The sequence below is a fragment of the Artemia sp. Qi Xiang Cuo genome, chromosome 15 (genome assembly GCF_049724085.1).
Source record: "Artemia sp. Qi Xiang Cuo chromosome 15, ASM4972408v1, whole genome shotgun sequence".
Taxonomy (NCBI): domain Eukaryota; kingdom Metazoa; phylum Arthropoda; class Branchiopoda; order Anostraca; family Artemiidae; genus Artemia; species Artemia sp. Qi Xiang Cuo.
The window spans coordinates 23412246-23426702 of record NC_142808.1 but is presented as its reverse complement, the minus strand read 5'-3'; the positions used below and the strand labels follow the sequence as shown (position 1 = coordinate 23426702).

Below are 14457 nucleotides of genomic sequence, written 5' to 3'. Positions count from 1 at the left end.
GACATCACACACCAACGAAAGACTAGAAATCTAGCTTAGAAAAGCCGAAATAGTAATTTACATATCTCAAATCAAAAGTTTCAGACAACATTCACCTATGAAAGACTAAGAAACCTTAGCTCAGAAAAGCCTGAAATAACAAACTACTCATCCCAAACTAAAAGTTTCAGACAACAAACGCCTACGATGGACTAAGAATCATAGCTCTGAAAAGTCCAAATAGCAAACTACACATCCCAAATATTAATTTTCTGACAACACATACCTATGAAAGGCTAAGAAATCTAGCTCAGAAAAAAAAAAATAGCAAACCACTCATTCTAATGATAGGTTTCAGACAAAACACACCAATGAAAAGCTAATAAATCCAGCTCAGAAAAGTCAAAAATAGCAAACTACAAATCCCAAATCATAGGTTTCAGTCAACACACACCAACGAAAGACTAAGAAACCTAGCTCAGAAAAGTCAAAAATATCAAACTACTCATCCCAAACTATTGGTTTCAGACAACATTCACCTACGAAATACTAGGAAACCTTAGCTCAGGAAAGCCTGAAATAGCAAACTACATATCCCAAATCATAATTTTCTGACAACACTGACATATTAAAGGATATGAAACCTAGATAATAAAATTAAAAAATAGAAATAGAAAAATCCCTAATCATTGTTTAAATTACAAACAAAAATACTAACGGCTCAGAAATCCAGCTAAGAAAATCCCAAAAAGCAAACCACTCATTCCTAAATCATAGGTTTCAGACAACACAAACCTATGAAAGACTAAGAAATCCAACTCAGAAAAGCCCGAAATAGTAATTTACATATCCCAAATCATAAGTTTCAGACAACATTCACCTACGAGTGACTAAGAATCCTAGCTCTGAAAAGTCCAAAAAGCAAACTACACCTCCCAAATAATAATTTTCTGAAATCACATACCTATAAAAGGCTACAGAAATCTATCTCAGAAAAGTCATAAATAGCAAATTAACCATCCCAAATCGGAGGTTTCAGTCAACACACGCCTACGAAAGGCTAAGAAATTCAGCTCAGAAAAGTCAAAAATAGCAAACTACATATCCCTAATCCTATTTTTCAGACACCAAACACCTACGAAATTATAACAAATGTTTATAATAAAAGTATGAAAGATCAAAGTACCTCTCCCCTATCCTAATTTTCATACTACACGCCCCTATGAAAGGATAAGAAGCCGATCTCATAACATACCAAAATAGCAAATTACCACTCCCACCACCGATGTTACTTGCAACCCTCGGGGGTCGGGGGGGGCAGGGGTTTACTTTAGGGTGGGGATCGTGAGGGTCGGGGTCCTACCTAACCTAACCTGACATTGTGATTTCAGAGTACTTCCTTAAGCGTTTAGGGTTAACTTACCTTTTTTTTAGGGATGAGCATTTAGGGTTCTCCTACATGCTGAACCTGAAAGTTTGTACCCTGACCTGTTGAATCTGAAAGTATAATTTCAGGGAAATTCTTTAACCTTTTAGGGTTAACTTACCTTTTTAGGGGTGACTATTTAGGGTTCTCCAACATGCTGAACTTGAAAGTATGTTCCCTGACATGTTGAATCTGAAAGTATAATTCTCATGGCGATGGACTATTCTAAAGAATAAAAACGGTTGAGGCTTAAGATATTTATTGCTTAAACATTTTTTAAAAACATTTGAAAAAAATAATGACATATTTAAAAAAAAAAAGAAGCTTAATCCATTTGATATGAGGAGGAGCAAGTTTATGATTTTGGATATCTGATGCATTTTTCCATGTCAGGTATCTTTTCCGGTATTCATTGAGCGAGATATCTAACTTCATTTTCTGGGTCAGGGACTGAATGCAGGTATTTTTAACATTTGAAGTCTTCTAAATTGAATTATTCTATGTTTTTATCACATTTTTCTAGTAAGAGTTTATCAGTTGGCACGTTTCCCTTAACATAAACAGCTTGCACATCGAAAAAACTGCATATTTCCTGAATTTCCTCTTGTACATGTTTTATTTCATAGCCATTTTCATTATGTGGTCGTATGGTTTTAGCGTAAAAGCCATTTCGATTTATAAAATTTAGTGTTAGACTCCATCTGTTTTTCTCGTACTTATACATATTGTATCTGATGTTCCATTTATAGCAATGAATTTCAAGTCGTTGATTGTCTAGGAGTAAGAAAGATGCTTCGAAAATAATGACAGTTGAGGAATATTTCAGTCTAATACATTATGCGTCAGTCACACCAAACATTATTATATCTGAAAAAAAAGTGCTTAAATTAAATAAATATGTAATGTTTCTGAAACTCTAACAAATACAGCTCACTTTCATAGAATAAACTGAGAAGGAGGGAGTGTGTTCAAAGATCTGAACTTGAAAACTGTGAAAATGATTGGCAAATAAGTAGCGTCTTACATTTCAGCAACCGCTCCTCTGAGTAAATATTTGGAGGGGTCAATTTTCTGAGGAATAACTCAAAGCATTGTTATACGAACATTCAGTTTGAATACGTAAAAAGAGATTGAAGCAGGGTGTAGTAGCTTCTATCACATTTGGAAGGACCATGGATCAATCACCTTGTGGAAATTTGCCATATGTAAAGAGAAATCTTTGTCGAAAGCAACCTAAACTCTGAAAATCATAGTTTGATTATAATAAATTCAACTTTTCTCAGAAATAACTCAATGCATTATTATACGAACGTTCAGTTTTTTATTCAAGCGCATGCCAGATCAATAAAGAATATATCTTACTACCTTTTATTCAAATGCTATAGTTAAAATCGCTAAAATGTCAAAGAGAAATGGTTCGCACAACGAAGTAGAAAACAATTATGATAGACAAAATTATCTTTTCATTTTCTATTTTGTCACTAATAAAAGTACTAACCCCCTCCCCAACACACCTCCAGGTTACAAACGTACCCCCCTCCCCTAAATTGAGGATTCTTAAGCCATCACTAGGGCTCACCTCTCAGGGCTGGGATCTGGCAACAGGTACTCTCGATAGGAATATCAGTATATCATATCGTTTAATAACTTGTATTCAAATTCTCTAGCTCCACTCACTAAAAAATTAAAGAGACCTTTTTAGAAACTGAAGTAGAAAACAATAAATTTCAAAAACACGGCTAATTTCCTTTCTCTTTTGTACCTCAGAATTGTGATAACCCCAGCCCCCTCAACACTGAGTGAGTCTCGCCCCCCTCCCCTAAATTTAGTAAACGTAAGCTAACCCGAGGTCCATACATTACTTGAGTTTAGATTGCGATATATTCAATCGAAGTTCATATCATGACAGTAAATAGATTAGTATATTTTATTCATATGCTATAGCTAAAATCACTAAAATATCGAAGAGAACTGGTTAGACACTGAAGTAAGAAAAACGTATATGTTCATTTCTATTTTGTCACTATTAAAAGTGCTATCCCCCTCCCCAGCAAAATCACGGATTCACGCCCCCTCCCCTAAATTTAGGAAAATTTTTATAGCTAAAATCACTAAAATATCAAAGAGAAATGGTTAGACACTGAAGTAAGAAACAATTATCTTTTCATTTCTATTTTGTCACTATTAAAAGTGCTAACCCCCTACCCACCAAAAATCACGGATTCACGCCCCCTCCCCTAAATTTAGGAAAATTAACCCACCCTAGGTCTAGCGCTAATTTGCAGACAAAATTAGCTGACCGCTATTTTCAGACAAACACTGAATTACGTAAAAGCACTGAAAACCTCGATTGCCTAAGACCAGCTAATGTATACAGAAAGGGAAAGAGGTGATAGCTAATTATCGGCTTCGCACAGGAGCATTATTTCAAAACAAAACGCTTAATAACAACAGTGACGGAAGTCTCAGTTAGAGAAAAGATTACAATATGGAAAAGCTAAATTTTTCGAGAGGATAATTTTTTCTTTTTGCGATAATTTGGTTGTAAAAACAATGATGGAGGGGGGTTAGGTTTTGAGGGTAAAAGAACACCTTTTATGTTTTCTATCGAGTATAAAGATTGTATAGTGATGTTTGTATTGTATGGGGGGGATTGACCCGAATATACGGGCAGGTGACCACGTAAAATAATTTTATTTTTAAAATAAAAACGGAACTTACATAGTAAATTGAGGTTGCCAATGCTTCTAATTCATCAAATTTATCCATTATGTCAAAATACTTTCTGATAATTTAATCACATTGCATGTCCGTTATATACAAAATCTCAAGGGCGAATTGTTATGTAACGGGGAAATCATATGTAACAAGCCCTCTGATTGGCTGAGAAGGAAACACGTGATCTAACTGTTTCCTGGAAACTCATAACATTTGCCTCGAGCAACAACAACAGCAACATCAAATGCTGTTTTCTATTTTTGGACACCATGACATACGCCTCGAGCATGTACATGTCCAAAACAACAACAAATGCTGTTTTCTATTTCTGGAAACTCATAACATTCGCTGAGAGCGTGCACTTACAACATCAATAACATCGACCTTGACATTCGCTGAGAGCGTGCACTTACAACAACAACAACATCAACACCTTTGAAAATTAAGGTCAATTGACCCCATTAACCATGTGTTCTCCCCAGGGACTCTATGCCCTTATTTGGGGTGCAAAAAAGTTATAGGTGGCAGCAGGGGTGAGGGATCGGACTCAATAAGGCTCTTCTACTCTAGTCCGGGCCTAGGGACCTAGTGGTAAATCCAGGCCTGAGCGTGCACATATTTCCTTCTGGTGAATTGACTTTCCCTTTAAGCACTCTCTAAAGTTCCAACTTAATACACAAATCCCTTTTTGAGATATGCCATTTTGAAAATTTGTATGCACATAGTGTCTTTTGATTTAATTCAAGTTCCGCCTCAAATACCTCATTCTGTCAAATTTGCAACTTGATATGCGTAGCCTTAATAGTGCTAGTTTAATAGTAGCAGAGGTAGTAGTAGGAGCAGTAGAAGTAATAATAGTGTTTAATTAGTAGTGGTAGTAGTAGCAGTATTAATAGCAGTAGTAGCAGGTATATGCCCCAGAAGTTTCATCTTGATACGCTAAGCTGTTCCAAAAAAAAATTGCTGATACACCTGTATCAGCAATCTGTATGTTATTGCAAGTTACCAATTATTAAAAGTTAAGGTTTTTAATGAAGGGATGATCGTAAAAGCTTTGAAGAAGGCTCATTCGATTGGAAATTGAAAGTTCAAGTTCAATTTCGAAGAATCAATGTTCAATTTCGAAGAATCAGCCTTTCCCTCTTAACCCCCCCCCCCAATGAAACCGATCAAAATAAAAATAAACATTTTGTTCAAAATAGTCTAAAAGTCAAATAACTATGCCTTAGGTGTTAGCAAACCCACCAGTAGCATCTGGGGCAAGGGCTGTAAGATAAGCTAGTTGCTCATTGCTAACACATAAGGTTTTTGTAGAAACAGTTTTGTATGAACTTTGGGGGGGGGCATTCGATTGGAATTTAAAATTTCCAGTGCACTTTTTCAGAGTTAAAAGTGATCGGAGGGCTTCCACCCCACCCTGTTTTCCCCCCAAATACATCCGATCTAAATTTTGGGACGGCCATTTTATTTAAAACAGTTTAAAGGTTAAATAACTATACCATAGTTAAATAACTATGGTTCATAAACCCTATTGTGTTTTACCCAATGTAAGTACGGTGGTTGAGTTGCACAAGGGTTCAGTTACACGAGGGTTCAGTTGCACGATGGTTCAGTTACACGAGGGTTTAGTTGCACGGTGGTTCAGTTACACGAGGGTTCAGTTGCACGGTGTTTCAGTTGTACGGTGGTTCACTTGCACGGGGGTTCAGTTACACGGGGGTTTAGTTACATGGGGGTTCAGTTAAATAGGGTTGAGTTGCACGTCGTAAGAGCAAACGAAGAAGAAGAAACATAAATTAAAACAGCTAAAAGCTATAAACAATGTGGAATTAAAAGGAATAAAACAAATAAAAAGATAGAAACCAAAAATTGAAAACTAAAACTAAAATCAAGATGAAGTTACCCCTGTCCAGTCTAGGATGCAACTATAAAGTATAAATTATAATTCAAACATAAATTATAAAAGCAAATGAATTAATAATTAACCAGAATAAAGTAGAAAATCAATGCATCATGGAGTTACTCAGGCTAAATTGAAAACTGGACAGTTGTGTGGACCTGAAGCCCCCTCCCCCTTTACATGTAGGCCTACGCCCTTTCATGGAGCTGCCGTTTGTCATTTTTTTCATACTAGCGCTAACAAGTTGGATTTATAGTAATCTTTTCATATAAAATAACAATATCCCTAAGACTCCCAGCGAATAATTTGATCTTCAGACATCCTCAAGACAAGACCTGCTCCATGAGAAGGGTAAATTGCCGTAGGGTAAGGTATGGTTGTCATTTGAATTTGAATGATTTTAAAGGAACTTTAAAGGCAGACACCTCTTTTATTGATTCCCCCTTCTTAGCGGGAGCAAGATTTGTTGTTTCAAAATCCTTGAGAGTTCCTCGGCCCATAAAATAATTCCCTGTTTTGAGGAAAAATGTAAGGCTTAGCTGTTTAAAACCCCATTAAACATAAAATTATAAATTAAAGGTGACGAGGTGTCTCTAAGGAATTGTCTTCATTACGCCTTTTTCAGGCTAAGTCGGCTAAGTTCCTTGTCAGTGAAAACAACCTTACGATACCCAGATTCGACATTTTAGAACAGTAAAGGTAGATCACTCACAAACATGGGTGGGTCAGGAGTGCAGTTTTCGGGACGTGTGTCCCACAAACAGAAGCTAAAAAATTGTGCTAGTTGTAGGATCGGAGGGGTGAAAAATACCGAGAGAGAGCTATATTTTTTTCGGTGCTCTGACCCCCCTCCCCAAACTTTAATTCTGCACCTAAACCTGCTCACTAATGAATATAGTACATTATTAGTTACAAAAAATATTAACATATGAAGCTAAGAGAGGAAAGGAAATAATAAAATAAAAATAAAAAAAAGGGTGAGAAAACGAGGATTTTGTCAGCCAGTGGCAAAACTTGAAGACGAAGAACAAGCAGATATTTCGACAAGGACCTCCGCCAAGTCGTCGTCAGTGCTAAACAAAAAGGAAAAACAAAAAACAATATTTAAAAAAAATAATATTTATTTTAAATTTATTTTATCTATTTTATTTTTTTATTTTATAATTAATTTTATTATTTATTTTAATTAATTTTATTTATTTTTTATTTTATTATTTATTTATTATTTTATTATTATTTATTTATAATTATTATTTATTTATTTTATTAATTTTATTTTATTAAAATTAATTAATTTTATTATTTATTTTATTTTATAATTAATAAAAGATAAATACGAGTAAAGTAGTAGTTAAAAATAGCACCAACTAGTCATTATTTGAAGAATCAATAAAAGCTGACCTCTCACTTACTTCGTTGGGATCCTCCTTCTTCCTGTGTTATTTCTTCAAAGTGTTATGGAAAGTTGGTGATATGGCCCGTGAGTGTACAGTTTTAAGAGCAGTAGCAGTGCACAAGGTGTTTCGTATGCATAAAGGTTGACGGCTGAAATATACAGACTGCCGAAATATCCAAGCGAATCTCGGGTTTCATATTCATGTTGACATTCCCTCTTTGTACCTCCACTAGAGTGAGGTAGTGCACAATGATGAAACTTCGACCTAGATAGCTCAGGTTTACCACTGGGGTGGTTGATTTGGAGCAGAACTTACCAAAATACTGACACGTGACACGCTTTCAGTTCCCTAGAGTTTACGGAAGCAAATTCTGGTATTGTTTGCCACTGATGGTCCATTTTACTGCGACCCTTTTTCTACTCAGTCTGATTCCTTCCAAAAATTTTAGCCTACCAAACCTTCGACATAAAACGAAAGAATACTAGGGAAATAAAATGCAAAAATAATATTAGAAAAACAACAAAAAAATGGGGGTAGTTTTCAGCCAATGAAAAAGAAAAAAACAAAACTAACAAAGTAGATATTTAGACAAGAACCTCTGCTAAGCCATCTTTAGCACTAAGAAAAAGTTATATATAAAATAAAAAGCTAAACTTTTGAAGTAAACCGTGTCGAGACAGAGTCAACACTGAAACAAAAAACATGCCAAGCAAATGAGAAATCATTCAGAAACTAGATTGGGCAAGAATTCTTTCCCTATCGATTCGTGCACCCTGTCGTCTACTGACCTGATTTGTGTTAATATGGTCAGTTGATCTTGTTCTAAAATGAGAAGGAATGTTAGCAGATTTTCTTTCTATTAAGTAGTCTTGAGTCTATAAAAATTTCCCCTGTATCTCTGTTTGAAGCGAGGTGTTTATGTATCATTTAGTTTCATTTGTCATTGCTGTAAACCATTTACTGTGGAAAACTTCCTTGTCAAGAAGAACCGAATGATCTGGGTATTCAAAAGTATGGAGAACTAAAATGTCCAAAACCTGCTTTGTCTTTTTCTTGTTTCTTTTGGATATTAAATAAAAAAAACAAGTTTTTTAAACTGAAAGTAAGGAGCGACATTAAAACTTAAAACGAACAGAAATTATTCCGTATATGAAAGGGACTGTCCTCTCCTCAACGCCTCGCTCTTTACGCTGAAGTTTTTTATTGTTTTAAAAAATAAAGTTGTGAGACAGAGTCAAACTTTAGCGTAAAGAGCGATTCGTTGAGGAGAGGACAGTCCCTTTCATATACGGAATAATTTCTGTTCGTTTTAAGTTTTAATGTCGCTCCTTACTTTCAGTTTAAAAAACTTGTTTTTTTATTTAATTTTTGAACGTTTTTGAATAAATTCAGGTTTTGATCTTGGCTCACCGTACATGAATAATAAAAAAAAAAAGTTCATATTAATTTACTTTTATTTAGTTAAATGGCTTTCTCGAAACTTGTTTAATTTTATTTACGAACGTTTTTATTAGTAATAAATATACGTATATGAAAGGGACTGTCCCCTCCTCAACGCCTCGCTCTTTACGCTAAAGTTTTTTATTGTTTTAAAAAATAAAGTTGTGAGACAGAGTCAAACTTTAGCGTAAAGAGCGAGGCGTTGAGGAGGGGACAGTCCCTTTCATATACGGAATAATTTCTGGTCTTATTTAAGTTTTAATGTCGCTCCTTACTTTCAGTTTAAAAAACTTGTTTTTTTTATTAAATTTTTGAACGTTTTTGAATAAATGCAGGTTTTGATCTTGGCTCACCGTACATGAATAATTAAAACAAAATTTTCATATTAATTTACTTTTATTTATTTAAATGGCTTTCTCGAAACTTGTTTAATTTTATTTACGAACGTTTTTATTAGTAATAAATATACGTAACTTACGAATTAACTTACGTAACGAACTTCTATATTCATATATTTTTAATTTGTGTATTAGGGGATTCGCCCCCTAGTCAATACCTTGCTCTTTAAGCGAAAGTTCGAATTTTGTTCCAATTCTTTAAAAATGACCGCTTAATCACAAAGGCCGTTAATTAGAATAAATAGCTCTTATGAAAGTACTAATAAATCTTTGGCTTAAAGAGCGAGGTATTGAATACGGGGTGAACCCAATAATATATGTAGTATTTTCTGTTCGTTTGAAGTTTCGATGTTGCTGCTATTGCAGTTGAAATACTTGTTTTTTTATATTAAATTTCTGATCTTTTTTTAAATAATGCTGGGAAGTCCGGCGTCCCCTTTATAGCAATGTCCCTTCCCCCATGAAAACTTCCTTCATGGAAAGATCCTCCCTCATAACCCCCGACCCATCCCACTCCCCCCCAACCAGGAAAAATCTCCCCTGAAAACGTCTGTATACTTCCAAATAACCAATACTATATGTTAACATTGGGTAAAATTCATAAGTTTCAGCCCTCCCCCTGGGAATTTAGGGGGATTAAGTCATCCTAAAAGACATACTTATTATATTTTCGAACATGCTGAACAAAATGGCTATCTCAAAATTTTGATCAGGTGACTTTTGGAAAAAAATGAGCGTGGGAGGGGGCCTAGTTGCCCTCCATTTTTTTTTGTCACTTAAAAAGGGCACTAGAACTTTTAATTTCCATTCCAATGAGCCTTCCTACGATATTCTAGGACCACTGGGTCTATACGATCACCCCTGGAAAAAAAAACAAACAAACAAACAAATAAGCACGTACCCGTGATTTTTCTTCTGGCAAAAAATGCAAAATTCCACATTTTTGTAGATAGGAGCTTGAAACATGTACAGTAGGGTTCTCTGATACGCTGAATATGATGGTGTGATTTTCATTAAGGTTGTATAATTTTTAGGGGGTCTTTCCTCCTTTTTTCGAAAATCAGCCAAATTTTCTCAGGCGCCTAAATTTTGATGGGTTGAATTAAACTTGATGAAACTTATATATTTGAGATCAGCATTAAAATCTGATTCTTTTGATGTATCTATTTGTATCAAAATACCGTTTTCTAGAGTTTCGGTTACCATTGAGCCGGGTCGCTCCTTACTTACAGTTCGTTACCACGAACTGTTTGACTAATCCAAAGTTTGTGGTTAGGGATTAAAATTAAAAAAATAAATTTAAAATACCAAATGAAAGAGGGTATTTTTTGTTTAGTACTCGCATCCAGGGCTATGAATAGGGGTTAAAAATTCAAACATAAATTTAAAATACCAAATGGGAAAGGGTATTTTTTGTTTAGTACTCGCATCCAGGGCTATGAATAGGGGTTAAAAATTCAAAAATAAATTTAAAATACCGAATTAAATAGGGTTTTTTTTTGTTTAGTACTCGCATCCAGGGCTATGAATAGGGGTTAAAATTTCAAAAATAAATTTAAAATACCAAATGAAAGAGGGTACTTTTGTTTAGTACTCGTATCCAAGGCTATGAAAAGGGGTTTAAAATTTCAAAAATAAATTTATATTACCAAATAAAAGAGGGTATCTTTGTTTCGTACTTCTGGTCAACTTTGGGTATTAACTATTTGAGATATTTGAGATTCTTTTTAAGCACACTGAAAATGAGTGTACAGATGTGAATCATGCTTAATTTTGCGAAATGAAGTGCTAAAACCCCAGAATATAGAAAAGCTATAGAAGATGTCCAGTTATAATCAGGTATACTAACAGTGAACTTTGTCGAACGACCTCTACATAAAATAAACAACGATAAAGAAAAAATTGCATACGTCCTTATGTAAGGATCGAAGAAACATTGTTTTGTGCATATAAATAAAGTGAAATGAAAATATAATAATGGTGAAACTTTTAAATAAAACATTTGGATTTTTTTTTAATTAAGACAGTCTATTTTGTCTGTCTTAATTAAAAGTTGTATCTGTTATTACGTTTTCAGTTTATTTCAATATTAAATGGAAAGGCAGTGTGGCTTCAGAAGTTATTTATTGTTTGACGGTAACATGACACAGTCTCAAAAAATGTCTCAGCCCACGGGCCACGGGGCTTTTCGGCAGGATAAACTAGTGAAAATGCAAGTTAAAGCTGCAACCAAATCAAGATGGCAAATTGCCTCCCAAAGTCCAAGAAATTGCACTCTTAGTTTTGAGCTGCAAAAAAAAAACAATTTGAACAATTGACGCGGAAATAGTTCAGGCAGGCAAGGGGGCCTCATGATTTGTTCCTGCCCCCTCTAATCCAAAACATTGTGATATTTGTGTTTTTCCCCCATTACATTCAACATTTTCCATGTAATTCGCCTATTGTTTGCTTTTTATCAATGTTATATTCAAAAATGTCATCCCCTCCCTCTTGAAAATATTTAATCTGTGGATATATCTGATCAAGCATGTGTACATGGTTCTTGGGATACTTTCTAAATCTGAAAAAAATTGCTAAGATTTTACACGATTTCCTTTATTTTTCATGTAATTAACCTTTTTTTCGTTTTAACCAAAAGAGTTTGGTCGGTGTCCACCAAAATTAAGCACAAATACTATTTTATGGGATATTTCTCTCTTTTAAAAGTCAGAGATCCATTTGACTTCTGCAGGGGAAGGGGAGAGCGACCCTAACTACTGACATCTTTCAGACGTAAGGGTACAGCTAGAAAATTGGTCTCACCTTTAGAGGGTTTGAATCCAATCTCATTGTCACTTGTGTTGCGCAAACTGTGATTTATCGGTCACAGTTGGCGCATCACTGCATGTGGCCTTGGTACTAGAGGTATAGTTTTCGTCTAGAAGCTAGCTCCGTCACTCGGCCCTCTGCTGTTCCCTCAACCCTCTAATTATTCTAGTACTTTGGTTTTCAGTTTTATACTTGTCGGTGCTTAAGGCTTAATATATTTTATTGGGCCTATAATGAGTTTCTGCAATATTTAGTTTGCTTAATGCCTTATCTTGAAAAATGGCAACTATTTATTCTCTTAATTGCAGGATTTCCGTCCTTTTTAATAATTGTAATGCAGTACTTATTCAAGAGTAGAGGATTGCCTAACATAACTTAGGAATGTCGCCGTATAGCACAGCCCCTGACCATGGTAAGTTTCTTCAGTTTGCTTTTATTATCTCCGATAAAGGAGCTCCAGTAGGGGGGGGGGAATCGCCGCGTAGATTTTTTTAACCCTCACCCTAGGCTTTAAAGCAAACCTTTTTTCTTATAGTAAAAACTTTTTTATTATTTTTTCTTATAACCTTTTTATAGATTTTTATAAGAGTAAAGATATTTTGAGTAAAGTTATTCGATTGATTCGCTTGCTGAAAGGTAAACACACAATTTGATGTGGCATTCCGAATTTATTAATCCCAACTGTAACAAATTTTATTTAGAACTCTTCAAGTGGCACATGATTGCTAAGGTGGTAGAACTAAGGGAAAATATACCTACTACTACTACTAATAACTCACTGAAGCACCAAGTTGCTCGAGACGAACACAGCTACGCACGCTCCTCCATCCAAATCTATTCGAAACCTCCCTCCTTACATCCTCCATGTAAGTTCCAATTTCGTCTAAATTCTTTCTTATTGCCTCTTCCCTCCCTATTCGGGGACGACCTGCTTTTTGTTGGCCCTATATACAGGTCGGAAAGGACAATCTTTGGCAATCAGTCATCATTCAGCCTTTCTGAGATGACAGTAATTCATTCCAAATCGACTTTGTTACGATTAAATGTGGTGGTGAGCTTCTTAATTGATAAGGTGGCAAATATGGCCCACATATCTCATGGTCATTTTAAGAAAGTCACCAACCGGTCTTGCAATTTTTCACCTGTGCCCTTGTGCACTATACACAACTGTACCAAACGTCCACCGTGAAACCAACAGTCCCATAAAATTTTCTTTTTTTCGGGTAAGTATACATACTTTTCCTTATTTATATAAAACTATTTCCTTATAGTTTTCAATAGGGTTTCAGGGTTTAGATTGATGAAATCTTGCCTATTCAGGGATGTAATAATTGTTACTTTAACTTTAGTCATTTCTCCGTTATTAATAGCTAATTGAAGCAGGAACATTTCCATTTAAGTTGAATAACATACAATGGGTACTAATATAAATGAATGAATAAATCTTAAAAAGAGTAAAACTTAAGATTAGTATACAAATCAAGCTTAAAATGAACAAAAATTATTGCAACCAAAAGTTTGCTACTGCCCCTTCCCTAACTGTAAAAGTATAAAGCCTACTGGGTCATTAAAACAAAAAAGAAATTGAAAGCTCAAAATTAAGGTAAAACGTTTATTATCAGAATTAGATAGCCTAGGTAATAGATCTGTCATACATAACAATCTCCTACGCCATAGAAATAAGAAAAGGGCAGAAATAGTAGCTTGACATTACCTAGCCGGAATATATTTTTAGGCCCTGGGTTCATTCCTGAAAATCCCATTCACCAAACTTAACTAGTTTTATTAATTAATGTTTATCGATCTTACGTTACGATCTCAGGTTTATTCAAAGCTTAAAATTACCCAAATAGCTAAAATGATAGTCAAGATGAGTACATAAGAGCCAACGCTCTGGCGTTGCCTATAGTAAAGAGCCATAAGACTTCAATGTAATTATTTGAAAAAAAACTACGTTTTCTAAAGAGTTAAAGAGGCTGATTTACAAGGTCGAACCTTAAAACGTACAGGGATTAGGAGGCACGGTTGGGGGCTGCCGCCCCCAAACCCCCGCTTTCGCAGCCTTTAAATAAAAAAAAAATTAAACTGAAAGTAAGGAGCGACATTAAATCTTAAAACGAACAGAAATTATTCCGTATATGAAAGAGGCTGTGCCCTCCTCAACGCCTCGCTCTTTACGCTAAAGTTTTTATTGTTTAAAAAAAGAGTTGTGAGAAAGTCAAACTTTAGCGTAAAGAGCGAGGCGTTGAGGAGGGCACAGCCTCTTTCATATACGGAATAATTTCTGTTCGTTTTAAGATTTAATGTCGCTCCTTACTTTCAGTTTAATTTTTTTTTTTTTATTTAAAGGCTGCGAAAGCGGGGGTTTGGGGGCGGCAGCCCCCAACCGTG

The 14457-nt window shown here is 35.0% G+C and overlaps 1 protein-coding gene across 1 annotated transcript in view; it reads right to left on the bottom strand.

The window, feature by feature from the left end:
- Positions 1-12087, bottom strand: part of LOC148943464 (sodium/myo-inositol cotransporter-like) — a 48961-nt gene extending 36874 nt beyond the window's left edge. Inside the window, exon 1 of the mRNA XM_089101143.1 lies at positions 12061-12087. Coding sequence (XP_088957269.1) covers positions 12061-12087 — 27 coding nt within the window. The remainder of the gene's footprint in view (positions 1-12060) is intronic.
- Positions 12088-14457: the final 2370 nt, after the last annotated feature.